Below are 15,698 nucleotides of genomic sequence, written 5' to 3'. Positions count from 1 at the left end.
TAAAGTCACTAATTAAACCAATTACCCTCCTGTGTCGTGGAGCTCTGTCTTGGACACACACATTAACACACAAAATACACTTCACTATGCTTAAATAACACATACACAGATATTCAAGACACACTATCCACACTACTTTATATACATAGGATCTATAATCTATGTGATTATAGCATCTTACCAATTAACCCTTCCTTAGTCCCGCCTCTTTTTACTCAAACAATGCTATCTGCTAGGCTAATCTATGTTGAAAACACAACAACATATTGAAGATGGTTAAAAGATAAAAGCAATATATAGTCACATTTTAAGTTAGCTAGCTAATATAAGCAAAATGCTAGCCTAACAGCCATCTTAACTGCAATCATTAGGTAGTTAGCTAGAGTAGTGTTGGACACTGACGCAGACAGTTGTGTCAATTGTTCAGTTTATTTGTACAAAAAACGATATTCAGCAACACACTTCCTATGAACAGGCTCTCAGCAGCAGGCTTTCACGGTTTACACTTCCATTTTTTACAGTACACACAGAGCTAGCCATGGTGCAGTTTTATGTTGTTAGGGAGGCCAGATTGGACCAGCACACTGAATTACAGACACTACAGCACAACATCCGCAGAGACCAACAGGCAGCCTCACACAGGGAACATGAGAGTGGAAACAATAACACCAAACTGAGATTCAATCAGTCTGACAACAGAACAAAGTGAAAACACAGTCCAACTACAGATGAGCCTGAAGGCTGCAAATAATCCAACAACACGAGATGAAAGGCTGGGGAGAGGACAGAACCACAGCAGTGTTAGCTTTTACTCACATGTGGACCAGGGCTGGACCAGACATCTATTACTGACTTAACTGTTTTCCCCCATTATATACGTTTATGGCATACATTTTAGGCCATGATTAGATTTGTTAGAATCTGCATTAGGAATGTAGAACCTGCTGGTAACTTTATATAGCCTGTGGAATAAGCTCATGGGTGCTAGGTGAGAGTCTGCCCCCAGAGGGCAGCATTCACACCTCCTTAATCTACAGCCTGTGTGTAACATAGAAAAGTGTCTTTTATAGGTTTTCTGAAACCAGTTATTTTTGAACGATCAGTCCTTTTTATTGTTTAATTGTTAAAATTATATAAATCAGGACTTTATTGTTTGTTTGTTTTTTTTCCTCAAACTTCCTGCAACATTACAGTACAAAACATACTTTTCACTTGGTGGTCTACAAGTAACAACGTACACAAACACAAGAAACGAAAACTGAGAGCAGACACCACAGCACCTATCTATATAGGTCACAGCATCTCCCCTTCCCCACAATATCCCACAGGACATACAATAAGGCAGTGGTTCCCAAACTGTTTCCTTCAAGGAGCCCTTTTCTTTCATTTAGTAAACTGACTTCCCCTGACTCAGTGACATGTTTTAAAGATATTTCATATTATATAAAACTACAATGAACCCAAACCTTGAACTGCAGGAAGTGTGTGTAAAACCAGTGATTTGGATTCATTTTGAACAGATTATTTCCTGTTTCAGGGAACTTTTTATATAATACTGTCTGTATTATGTTTTATCATTTTTAACAATCATACAGACTTAACAGTCTTCTTTTTTTGACAAAGACTGTTTTCTTGTCCCTGACACTTGGCCATTGTTCTGTTAGATCATATACTTTACATTTACATTTATTCACAGAAGTGAGCCTACTGTGTATATTTTTTAAGTTTTTGCTTACACCCCTTAAAATCAAGAAGGCCCATGAAGCTTTGGCGACCCCCAGATTGGGAACCTTAGCTTTCTATTACATATTGCTATGTAATGATCCCCACCATTAACCAGCTACCCCTCATTTCGGTGAATTTCAACACAGACCCTAGCTAGCATGAACTCATATGCGGCTATAACAGTCATGAGTTTGATCGAGTCTTTCTAACAAGGTGTGCTTGTATTTTTCTAGTTCCCTAGTACAATCCCGGCTGCATCAAGGAAGCCTGAGAACTAACCCAAACTGTGCCTTTTTAAGTCTTGCCTGATTCCATGTGAATGCAGCATAAATCCTACACACTGGTCCTTTTAATTGTGGCATTTTAAATCTTCCATAAATTGGTTTTGGTGTACTTCTCTGAAGAACAATGGGGCAGAGGGCTGATTAGATGTGGCTCTGGTGCTCTGCTGCAGCCACTTGTTATTGCATGAGAACCAGCAGTAGTGCTAATAGGGAAAATGTTCTCGGGAGCAAACACACACACACACACACACACACACACACACACACTCAAGAACACATTTGTCTCCGAGTCGGCAGAAATGTGGCATGCTTATCAAGGGCTGCCCTAACCACTTAGGTCCAAAATGGGGAGATAAGTGGACAGCCCCACTTGAAGTACCGTAGAACGCTTACATTTCCAGCACTCATTGCTTTAAATCATACAAGGTATTTAAGTCTGACTGGAGTTCAATAGTATTATTTTATAATATATACATTTACAGAAATTACATATAAATAAAGCAAAACTTGAAACTTAAAAAACACTAAATATGATACACATGCAGCCTCCAAAGTTAGTAAAAAGACAGTTGCTGTTATCAGCAGTTATTTATGTTCCTGTTTCACATTCATCTGGCAACAAAGAACTGCGTTCCCTGAGACCGACCGATATAAATCAAACAGTAATGTGAAGGTTGTTACAAAGAGCTCAAATCATCCTAAGTGACAAAATCATCTTCAAGGTCACATTCATCCATCAGCCTGCTGCTGCTGCTGCTGCCTCCTCTCATACAGCATCATAAATCAGTTTCCTACACAAATGGAGATTATGGAGATGCCTGTTTTTCTTTACATGAAAAGTATGCTCTCTTAATGCTGCTTTTATCTGTAGGTAGTGTTTTCATGTGTACCTTTTGTTACCTGTGTATGTTGTGATTATAAGTGTTATTCCTTTTCTTGTCCTTCTTAGGCCTATACATTGATGTTAATCATCTGCAGTGGTAATGTAACCCACTGAATCGTGTAGTGAAAAAGCTGACTAATGTTCCTGAATTGTGCTGCAAATCTCTGCTACAGGGACTGGAGTGTTTACATCCTCTGATACCCAGTAATTACTACATCAGAGTTCATTTGTCTGGGGGCACTGCTGGAAACGCAGCAGATGAAAGATTGAAGCGGTAAAGAATCAGTGGGTGTATCTCTCTCTCTCTCTCTCTCTCTCTGTGTGTGTGTGTGTGTGTGTGTGAGTGTTTTCTCCCTAGAACATTTTCCCTATTAGCACTACTGCTGGTTCTCATGCAATACAACCTCTGTGCCAAATAACAAGTGGCTGCAGCAGAGCACCAGAGCCACATCTAATCAGCCCTCTGCCCCATTGTTCTTCATAGTAATAGACCAAAACCATAGATTTAACAATGCCCAAATTAAAGGACCAGTGCATAGAATTTAGTGGGCTAAACTAAACCAGCCAAAACTGCTTGCCTTCCAAGCGTGTAGGTGAAGCTATTTTGCCTGTGAAACTCACACCTATCCACAGCTAGTTTGTCTGTTCAGGTCTATTGTAGAAACATGGTGATCCAACATGGTGGACTCCGCCAGAAGAGGACACACTCCCTCTACAGATCATTCTAAGGTAATGAAAACACAGTGATTCTTATTTTCAGGTGATTATACACTAATGAAAACATACCTATGAATATTATATTCCATTTCTGCCAATAGATCCTCCTCAATGTTACACACTGGACATTTTAACGTTAATGTTTTTGTGTGTTTAATGTTGTTGTTGGCTAGCATTGTTAGGTGATGGTGTTAGCCGGTGATAGTAATAGACAGAGGTGTATACTTTGCTAATTACTGAGGTGATGTTGTTGAGGAACAACAACTTGGTGGTCTGAGGGCTGAGCATGATATATTGTTAGCTTTTCCAGTATTAGCTGTTAGCTGACAGAAGTGAATCTGACCTGCTACAGAGGGCTGTGTTGTTGTGGTGCACATAAAGATTGAAAGAAAGATTGGTTCTGGAATGTTGGAACACACTGTTGGGTCCAACTCAACAGCACCAGTCAGTGAACGGGTGCCCTCCTGATGATCCTGTAGACTAACTGCCCTCATAAGGTCTGAGTATACTCCCAAATGGATCTGACTGACAGCTGCAGATACTGCAGTTCTGTTTATACTACTTTCAGTCTGCTTGGAGGTTGTGGGGCTCCATTCTGGTTCAGGCACGTAGTTTTGAACCGTTTGGAGCATTTCAACCAAAAGTAAAACAATAAAATAGGCGTTTTCAATACTTCTAGCAAGATTACGTTATTTTGTTGTTGCCAGCAACAGATATGCATCTGCCCTGTGCTTAGAAGCGTGTGCTAGCCCTGCTAGTAATATGCCTGCCTGGTTTGAAATGTGTTGAGGTTAGAGCTTCCTCCTCAGGTCTCATATACTTGTTATACAATTGACAATATTAGCTTTACCTCCATTTTGTCTTCCATGTCTGGCTGACTGCTTTGTTCTTACTGGCCCACAATTATTTGTCACAGTGTGAGTTCACCAAGCAGTGCTGCAGAAAGCTGTTGCGCAAGCCATTAGAAATAATGGGTTTTAGACCTGTTGCTGCAAATGAACAAGTCTGATCATAAGTAGCCAGTATGGACACATCAGTGGTGTTTGAAAGTGATTGGAGCTTTTTATGATCATAAAAAGCTATTATGAGCCAAACAAAATGTCACCAGCTGTCTTTTACCTGACACTGTGATTTATTTAGGATTTTTTAGATTATTCAACATATACTCATTTATTCATTCACTCACTCACCACGGTCTCTCCCCCAGGGCGTGCTACAAAGAGCAGCTGTCTATACTAATTTCTTCTCCCTGACAGTTAACATCTAGCTTTATGCTCTCCTGCTCTCTCTCCTGTCAGACACACACACACACACACACACACACACACACACACACACACACACACACACACACACACACACACACACACACACTGCAGAGGGTCTCTGTAAGTTTTTCCTCCACAGAATGGAACAACATCAAAGTATAGAGGCTAATTTCCCACATAATGGGCCGTTAATTGCAGGCGCCTGGTGCCAGTGGACTGAAATCAATAGTGAGTTCACAAACACAGGTAGCGTGGCACTGGTGTAACAGCCACCGGTCAGTAGGAAGCAGTTCAGCAGTGTGCTGTGTAACTCACTCTCACTAACATCTAACTTCATATGGAAATGTTCCGAGAACTGCAGCTTCACCTTGATAGGCACAGCCCACCTGTCTGGTTCAAAATGCCCCCCAGCCATCCAACATCAATGCTCAAGCTTTTTATTCAAAACAGCTCCTGCCACGCGGATCTATTACAGTTCTAGTCTGATGTTGGTTGCTCAGAGGATTTATTTATCGACCACACAATACTTTGATGCATTTTTCCTCCAAAGCCTGTCACCTAGCTTGATTTTCTGCTGCTCGTTCTGCCTTAAACAACTTTAAATAAATAACTCCTATCAGGTTGTTAGGAACCAAACACTGAGACGGAAGAATAAAACTCTACTTCATTTGGTACAAAGTAATTCATTCTTTATTCTGCAGAAAGCACAATACAAATCCAGAATATGAAGGGTTTAGATTCAGAATGCAATCAGTCAATTCATCAGTTTAGTGTTACACTCCTCCTGATAGGTTGGGATATTCCTGATCATATTCATTACACTTTTACCTGTGTGAAGGTGATAGTTCCCAAGGAAACTACATTTTATAAGTGACTCTCCTGCCAACCTGTACCTCGCCTATACAAACCTGTTCCATAGTACAGCAGTGCCATGCACCTTATTATAAAGACACTCTTCTCCCAACTCCCTTATTAAAGATTTGTTTTCATTAGTGTATAATCACCTGAAAATAAGAATTATTGTGTTTTTGTTACCTTAGAATGAGCTGTTTTTATCTACAGAGGTAGCGGGTCCTCTTCTATGGCCATGTTGAACAACCATGTTTCTACAGTAGCCCAGAACGGACAACCAAACACTGGCTCTAGATAGGGACTGGTTTCGAGGCCACCTTAGTTTCTCCGACACACTTCACAGCCTGTTCTCGTCAAAATACACACGGAAGCAGTATTCAGTTAGTTGCAATTTGTAACTTCACCACTAGATGGCACTAAATTCTACACACTGGTCCTTTAACAAGGACTGCTCAGGCCAGGATGGTCTAACCCTATTAGGTCCTTGAATATGCTTACTTTCTGATTATCAGTGATCATGATAATATACACTGTGTGATTAAAGTAAACACTGCTGGTTGTGCATTGATTACCGCAGTTTGCCAACAATACCATGGCTTTTGGGGGAGCTCACACTTTTGGGAATTGGGGATGCTTGTGCATGCCTCACAGAGGTCTGACTGTGACTTAAACTGTGTCAGAGTGGGAATAAGAAAGTATTTCTGTTCTTTGAGTTAAAGTCAGTTATGCTTATAATATTATGCCACCATGCTTTGATAGAGAGGGCAAGAAAAGCACAACCAGTCTACATACAGTTTATTCATTGTATAATTACTGCACACCTGTCTACCACAGTATTTATTTGATTTCATATATATATTATTCCGTTACTTTAGCTTATGCACTATTTAATGTCTTTATGTCTTAATACTTTTACAGCAGACATTTTTCATGTGACAGTAGGAAAAGCTCAGGTGTAAATGATCAAATGAATGATGGCTGTATTCCATTTAGCTGCTTCAGAATCAGGCTCCTGGTGTTGTGCTAGGCTGGCTCACTGTCATGGCTTACTGGGACACTTGGGTAATGGAGAATGTTGTTAGTAACTTATCATATTTTATTGGATGTGTATGAATCAAATGTTCATACAGAAAGTCATTTTGGAGTGTCTGTGTCTTATGTAATGACGGTGTGGGACAGTGTGTCAGGTGACCTGCAATCCCGACTGTGGCCACCGGGCCAAATTCACACCCAGCGGTGTTCCTGGGGCGCTGGGTAGAACATTCAGTCTGCATGTTTCCTGCTCTGTTGGACCAACCAATCAAAAAGCTCTGCGCTGCAGAGTCTGCTGTGTCCCCCTGCCAGCACCTGTCCAGCTGTCTCCTCTGTCTCCTCTGTCTCAGCTGCCTGCCTCTGCTCAGGTGCTGTCCATGGTGCTGAATCTGAAACACTCCACTTGAGTGCAACAATTGACACGTGTGTGAAGCCCTTCAGAAGTACACACTCTAGTTGGATAGCTACAGTGAAATGTAAAGAAGAAAACAATACAGAGAGCTTCATATATGTCACTATTTTTAGTCAGATCATTTTATTGTTGGTTTTGGTCATTTTCTGGGATTTATGGGTTTAAAAAGAAGAAAAAGTGAACAACCTGCTAGCCTAATGGTTAAGCGCTTTCTCATTCCCAGTGTTTTCTGTATCTACTGCCAACTACTCAATGGAATTAATAAAGATAATAAAGATAAGCTCATGTCAGTGTTATCCTTTTAAAGTATGTGATGAGAAGCCAATATGGTGTCTTAAAACTGCATTCTTTCTAATGGCCAGCAGGGGCAGTTCCATGGGCTACAAGAAAGAAGTCTGATGGTATTGAGTCTAATGGAGAAATGACCCTAGTTTTCACTTGATGTATTAGCTCAGTAAACAGTTTCCTAATGAGTTTATGGTCTCAATCACCTTAAATGATTTATAATGGCTTTTATGGTTAAAGATAATGTGCCTACTTACACATTCTGCAGACCCATTTCTAGCAACCTGATAAATGTAAAGTCAATATTTATGCAACCCTGCTTTGGTGTCCACCAATCAAGGGGTGGAAGTATATGTTGGGTAGAGCAGGTTTTATAAGAGCTTTGTTTGCTGAACTGCCTGGCAGTTAATGTGCCATAAAAACTAATGAGCTAAACAACAGCAGAGTTAGTGATATTTAGGGTTTGTCACTACAAGCAACCTTTTGACATTATAGAGTACTGCAGGAATGAGACCTGAAACACAGAAATTAGTTAGCATTTTTGCACATCTGGTTTTCTAACTCAGAGTTGAGGTGGAACAGCCATTTTCCCAGTTTCACCAAAATCAGTGAAATAGTTGTTATGGTGTGACTACTGCCATAAAGTGTTACGCACTTGTTCCGCCCCAGAGACAAACAGGCATAAGGGCACAGAATGGGAACTACAGAGGCTAAATTCAGCAAAGACAAAGAAACACACTTATGCTCATAGGTTCAATGCAGAAGAGAGCTGGTGGTTCTCCAGAGAAAAATTCCCCACTTGTGAGCAGGAAGTGTCCACTAGTTCTTCAAAACAATTTCAATTTCAATTCAATTCTATTTGTATAGCGCCAATTCATAACAGAAGTTATCTCAGGACACTTTTCAAATAGAGCAGGTCTAGACCGAACTCTTTAAACATTATTTACAGAGACCCAACAGTACCACCATGAGCAAGACCTTGGCGACAAGGGCAAGGAAAAACTGCCTGTTAAAAGGCAGAAACCTAGGACAGATCCTTCGCTACCAGTTGGGGTGAGAGAGAGAGAGAGAGAGAGAGACAGAGACAGACAGACAGACAGTATGACAACTGTGTGGTGAGACTTAAAAGTTAAAATATCTTTGCTCTTAGACTACCTATTCTTCTCACAGAATAAGATATAAAAGCTGTTAGACTACTTTATACTTTTTTACTTTAGAAATTATTTGTGTATATGTGGTCTAATTATTAAATGGCAGTTAAATATTACATATTAATGCAATGACTATTACTCCCAGTTTATTCTGTAGTGCACCGCCTCAACTTCAAGCCTAAGAGGACAGTACAACTTTCCTCTTAGAATACCACAAAGTATCTTTTTTATACTGGGGAGTGGAATTGAAATGAAAAAATATGATATGCTATCATCATTGTAGACTACTGTAGAAACATGGCGGACTCCGCCATGTCAGCCAGATTAAAACAGCTCAGTCTAAGGTAACGAAAACCCAACAATTCTTATATCCAGGTGATTATACACTAATGAAAACATAGCTATGAATATTATATTCCATTTCTGCCAGTAGATCCTCCTCACTGTTACACACTGGACCTTGGACTGTGTATATATTTTTTATGCGGGCTTTGTAGCATTTTCAGTTTTACTAGACCACGAATGAAACCAATAGAAATCACTCTTGAGTATAATAACAAATCTGTGTTTGTGTGAGTGTGCGTGCGTGCGTGCGTGCGTACGTGCGTACAGGGCGGGGGTGGGGGAGGGAAAGGGGCGTGGAATAAGCAACAACATCACAGGGTAATGCAGCTTCCCAGCATGCCATTAATCTCCGTCTGTGGACCGTCTGACCGTCACCCAGGGCTGCCTTCATCCGTCCTGTCACCCGAAGCGGGACTCCGTGTCGGACCGGCTGGGTCTGGACTCTGGGTGTCTCCGGTAGCGGGATGAGAGCGACATAGTGATAAAGGAGCGTCTCCTCCTCGTTCTTTCTCCCTCTGAGCAGAAGCGGAGCTCGGCTCCTACCGGCGGAGATATGAGGAACCCACTGGCCGATGTCGCCCTGACATTCTGGCTTTTTCTAGAGGTGAGCGGCGTCTGCCATTGTTGTCATGATGTTATAAGGCACAAGCTCTCTGGCTAACAGGACAGCGTCGCCCTTTGAGGGTTTTATGATGTCGAGACAATACGTGGTTTTGTTGCGGGCTCATGGCTCTGCCAGCTGGCTGCCTGTGATGTACCTCCGATGCGGGAGCGGCACGCTCGCTATTGTTTTGAGAGCGTTGTTCGCCAAAGTCAATTCAAAACTAACGCAATTCAGCATCCCTTCGCTTAACGCCAAAATTACACACACCGTAGAGGGCAACTTGGCATCTTCACACCATATATGGCATCTTCCGCTAACTTCGGCACACAAGTGACCAACCAAGAAACACTTAATATCAATAAAATCTTAACTTTTAGACTGGTGGGCGCCGTTCCCCACAAACATCTCCGGATTGTGATTTAAAGAACGTGAGAGCAGAAAAGAAAAATCAAAAAGAGGTGATTACTGGTGGTGAATATGACCACTGGAAAGATTAGTGTAGACTACAGCAGTCCTTCTTTGGCCATAAAACTACATTAAATGGTCTGCTGGGAGATGCTCTGTGCACCTATACCTGCCCAGCTACCTGAGATGCTTTCATCCTTTGTCCTTGTTCCCGACCCCCATAACTGCTCACTAGGTTATTGGGCCTGTAACACACACATACACGCACGTACACGCACACTCTACGTGGTAAGCAGGAGCTGAATAGGATTTTTTACACCGTGCTACATTTATACTCTTTGTGAAGCTAGTTTGGTGCCACCAAAGTGCTCCTCTTGCACTCTTGTCTTGTCTTTGGGGATTTCAGGATCATTTAAGGTGAATGGGGGCATGACTTTTATATTACAGGGCTCTGAAGGTAGCACAATGAATCCATGTGGTCACGATCCCCACTCTTCCTGCCAGTCCAGTACCTCTGACACTCATGTCTATTCATGTATTATTAACTCTCATCATTATTATTTTATTTCATTCGGCTGACTTAGTGAGCACATCCATTTTGAATGCGAGCAGGCAGCCTGGAGGGAATCGAGCCCTTGCTTAAACCGTGTAGTAGTGCTGCTGTGTTCACTTTGATAAGTGGTTCTGACAACCTGTACGTTTGGCTTGAGACTGCTGATGATCTTATGCCTGTTGTTTTGGACCTTGAAACCACAGTGTTGATTTTCGGTCACTTTTGGCCACTGAAGCACTCGCAAACATTTTTGAAGTCTGGTTTGCTTAGCTAACATTGTTTTTAAGCAAAGTTCATACCAAGTCCTGTGGACAGTGTACATTCCAGTGTCCAGTCTCATTTTCAGGATAATACGAGTTGTTGTGATTGTTGTACGTAGTGATCCAGTAAATACAGTACAGTAAAATCATGTACTCACTTAAGAGGAGTGATGGTTTCCTCATTCACTGACAGCTTAACTGTACCAGTGGTATGAGGGTCAGTGACATGGGTTCCAGCCAGACAGGAGCAGGAGCCTGATGGATGCTCAAAGCCTCAGGATCAGAAATACTGTATTGATCCCGGGGATAAATTGGTTAAATCTGTTAAATCTCTGTATATGAACACGCCCCACACAGACTGAAGGTTCCCTGTGAGGTTTTCTTGTAAACACACAAAAGTCATGGTTACGGTCAGCGTAGTGTCTCACCAAAACACATTGTGTGTATCCCTGAGCTAATAAATGTGTAGAGTGCATTTTGTCACTTCCCCACTAAAACAATTGCAAAGCTTACATCCATGTTTATGATTAAAGAAAAAGTGAACCCAGATCCATATTGCACCTAAAGGTCCAAAACTCCACGGGGCACCTTTAAAGCCCCCCTCCAGTCAGAAACCAGTGTTTCCTCTTGTTTCTACAGTTTGATGTTTAAATGCTGTCTGTGAGTTTGACTCTAGAAGGATGTTTTCACATTCATCTGCTGAAAGTTGAAACTTTCTCTGTGCTCACTGAAAATCAGATTTTAAGGGGCGGAGACTACCAGCAGGATTTGTGACATCCCAAATAGTCTGGAAGTCGATCCTCGTCCAGTATGCAACTTCTAAGCGTCATGTAGAATCTTGATGCTCACAAGCTAGCCAATTTGCAGCGCAGTGGCTGGTGACTGGTCCTTTCAACATGTGACTATGTCACTTTTACTTTTTAGCCTAGCACATAGCATATCTGAGAAAAGGAAAGGAGAACGTGACCAAGATTTGCCTTACTTAACTGTTATTGGAGTACAGAGCAAAAAGGGGCGGGACTTAGGAAGGGGCCATTTATATAAACAGTGCAGTGAGAGTATGGGCACTTGAAGTACATGTGATGAATTACTGATACTGTTAGAGAAGTGGTAAAATGATGCTTTGTCTTTGTTGTTCTGTTCATTGACAAGTCTAATGAGAAGTATTGATATGCAAACAAATGATTAACGGTGTGTCTACATCCATTAGTTGCTGCCTGTACGAGTGTGAATCAGGCTGTACAGTGTTACGTAGTGTATGTATCATTTTTCATCAAGAGTGCACTACCAATTTTGTTACGGTATTTGATCAATTATGGTAATTACATAAATGGAGTGCATGTTCAAAATCAGGGTACTGTTACCTCTAATCATGGACTATGGCTGACGTCGGACATCCATGTGGTTTCAGGAACATATTATTTACTGCTCATAATTACCAACTGGAAAATGATGGTCTTTTCAAGTCATGAAATCAGCCTGTGGCAGAATGGAAAGAAGTCTGTGTTGCCAAGGACACTTTAGACTTTGTCGGAAGAATTTTGTACATTTGAAATTCATTTTTCTAAAAAGAACACAAAAAAAAAGAATGAATCTGAATCCATTTGAACAGTGTGCCAGAAGCTTAAGAAACTGTTTCTATGTATTGTGTAAAACCTAATTTTAGACAGATGTTGGATTCATTTTAGAAGCTTATTTGAGTTGGCAGGATGATTCTGAAACGATTTGAAATATCTCAAGTTACATAAATCCCACACAGCTGAACTATGTACTGTAGTAGGGCAGCAGGAGCTATTTCTCAGGCCTTTCAGGGTAACTGACAAACACTGTTGTCTTCTTCAACACTAAAAGACTGGTTTAGGGATATTACTGTAAGATCTGCCAGCCCACTTTTAATGGTTATTACGGTTCTGCATCCCAGTATATGGTATAGGGATCAGATATTCAGCATTTTCCAGTTTAACGCTATTATTTTGTATTCAGTTGTGATACAATAAATTATGTTCCGATGCCATTTTTTCCTTCCCGATACCAACTCCGTTACCTGAACCTGAAGTTACTTTTTAACATACCACTAATGTATGGATGGCTATATTTGCTATAATTGTTGAATGTTGCAGCTAGTGAAGATGGAGCTAATTTTGATTGCTTTATACTACTTGTTAGCTTAATCTATAATAATGCATAATAATTTTTTAGTTTTATTGTTTGCATTAATAATGTGAATCTGCAACTTGACTAGTTTTGCTTGTCTCTTCACATTGTTTTTTAAATGTGGCCCACATAATATTCCAATGTGAACAGGTCACAGTCCTAAAGTGACCCGCATGATGAAAGTAGATCTAGAGTGACATAAAATTCACATACAAAAAATCTGACCTGTATCTGATTTGGAGCACATCTGAAAAGATCAGATTCTATGTGATTTGTGCAGTTCCCACTGTTTAGATAGGGCCTTTTGCGTTCTGTGCTAGTTTTGAGCCACCGTAGTTCCTATACACACCGCTAGATGCCACTAAATCCTACACACTGGTCCTTTAAGGCAGTGAGTAAATTGAGACAATTGAAACTGGCTTAAAATCTCATGCAGGTGAAAAGCCTATAAGACAGTAAGTTTGTGAGTCAATTAAAATCAATTGAAAAAAGAAAACATTTAGGTATGTATCCTTAGGGTTTCTTTGCTAATCATGTTAGTTCTGTGACTACTGTGTTGCCTTCATGTGCTGGTGACAGTGTGTAAAATCTGAGACTGGCTACTGAACAGTGTTACAGGTCTGTTGTCACAAACTTAAAACAGAGTTTAACAAGACATTTTAGCCACTAAAAGTAGCTCATGGAGGTGATTAAAGTAGCTACTTTACCCGACTGCCTTCTCAGGACAGTACGGGCTAAAAGCCTCTGCTCCATCTCTCCCGTTCGGGCCACCATATCCCTCCTCGTGCTAGAGCAGGCTGGTTGTGTGCAGTCATCCGGTTGATAAACAGTCCATTTCCAGGCTTGCAAGGATGTGGTTACTGTGCCTATAATTAGAATATGATTGCATTGTCGCGCAGCTCTATGATCAAGGTTTGTTCTCTGCTGTTTGTCTCCTCTTCTGTGGCTTTGAAATGAAATAACAACAAATAGCCTGCGTCATAATATTCTAATGTTGCTATTACGTGATTTGATTGTCTTCAAAGGGAATATAGTGAAGGAAAAAGACTTCCTTATTTTAGTGTTCAAAATCACATCCACAAATCAAATTATGACAATTGTCCCTTCCTACGTCCCGCCCCTTTTGCTCTCTGCTCCAATAACTGTTGAGTAATCTTTACTAAGACAGTGCTGTAAGACTCAAGTCCGGACTCGAGACTTGTCTTGGACTTGGTCATTGGTCTCAGCTGACTCCAACAATATATGTTTTTTTCTTTTTTTCACCAGAGAAACCTGCTTGTTCAGAAAATGGGTATTAGTTTAATACAAAATCCAAGTAGAGCGGGAATTGACATTGGCCGCTGGCCAGTCAATGTCACTTGCAATCATATGCCTGGCTGCCAGAACTCTTCTCATTGGCAATGGCAAAAGCATTCTGTCTCTCTCATTTGGACTCGGTCTCAGTCTTTGGACTATCCAGCTAATTTACATCAATCATGGGGTCAGTTTCAGCTTTAAAACGTGTTCACTGCATTTTTCTAGAGGAGGGTGAAACTTATGTAAAATGTATATGTAAAAAGTTATGTATTATCATTGTTTATTTAGTATTTCTGTTTTAATGGCATCTAACAAACACCATTTCCCACAACCTCAACACTGTTCCACATTGAACATTACCATCTGAGGCAAACTGAGGCCAGTGTGGAGCTGTGAGAATGGACAGGGAGGTCAGTTCCTTTTTAGCTCATAACTAATAATGTATTTATGTATGTGCGCACTACGTGCATGACTGTGACTACATAACAGGCTGGTGTTGAAACAAAATTTTGCATAACAAAACTTATTTTCAATTACATTTCAGTGATCTCATAGTTTAAGCATTTTCATTCAATATTTTGTATTTTGACTGTATTGTACGTCTTTAAATTTTTATTTTTTATTTTATAATTTTAAAGCAATATTTCAGAGAGTGCTCCGCAGACCACTAAAGGCAGCTCGTGTTCCACCTATGGCACACATACCATAGTTTGAGAACCAGTGCTGTAGATGGTTTTTAGACAGCAGAGATTACATCTTAAGTTTGGATAGAAAAGGCTGGATATATGGCCTGTAACTTAATGGGCTGTAATTTTGAATGTTGACAACATTGTACTAATAGTCACCTCTCATAGACTGATAAAAGAAACACTCAGTAAGAGATTAAACACAGTTATAGCACCTAGTGGAATGGCAGCTAGCTGGGAGTGATGACAGGCTCTCTATAGACAGCTGATTTATTGCACTGTCTAGCTAGCACTGCCCTTACTGTGGTGCAGACTCAAACTTTCAACAGAGATGTTTGGGCTGATCACAGTTGGCAATCGGCCCCTCCGGCAGATGAAGGCTGTTTAGATGAATGTGTGAAGCACTAGTGCGAAAGTGGTTCTGACACAGGCTCTGGGAAAAATAACAGTAACATAGCACTTTTGTCTGACCTCAACAGAGGAGATGTGAGAATACAGTGGAGTGACTAAACCCATTGCATCTGATGATTTTAACAATCAAAAAAACGTTGAATTAAGGTTTCCTTGTATTGTAATCAGATGAAGTGCATCATTTATTATCCCGTACTGAGCTAGCGAGAGATGTACAGGCTGATAGCGGCTGACTGCAGGCACTTACAGGCTGTGCTTATGGAAGATTTCAAATGGCTAAATAAAAACAAACCGTGGCTGCAATCAGCTTGAGTTAGTGATACTTGGCTCTGACCAATGTTTCACCCCTAGGCTGTGATTGGACAGTTTATCATT

At 40.8% G+C, this 15,698-nt stretch overlaps 1 protein-coding gene across 1 annotated transcript in view; it reads left to right on the top strand.

Annotated features, from left to right (window-relative positions):
- Positions 1-9,253: 9,253 nt before the first annotated feature.
- vopp1b (VOPP1 WW domain binding protein b) overlaps positions 9,254-15,698 on the top strand; it is a 36,649-nt gene continuing 30,204 nt past the window's right edge. The window contains exon 1 of the mRNA XM_051410289.1: positions 9,254-9,558. Within this exon, the coding sequence (XP_051266249.1) occupies positions 9,508-9,558 (51 nt within the window). The 5' untranslated portion in view covers positions 9,254-9,507. The remainder of the gene's footprint in view (positions 9,559-15,698) is intronic.

Source organism: Dicentrarchus labrax, unplaced genomic scaffold (assembly GCF_905237075.1).
Source record: "Dicentrarchus labrax unplaced genomic scaffold, dlabrax2021, whole genome shotgun sequence".
In the NCBI taxonomy this organism is placed as follows: Eukaryota; Metazoa; Chordata; class Actinopteri; family Moronidae; genus Dicentrarchus; species Dicentrarchus labrax.
The sequence above is the reverse complement of the archived record's forward strand: the minus strand, read 5'-3'. Positions and strand labels throughout refer to the sequence as shown.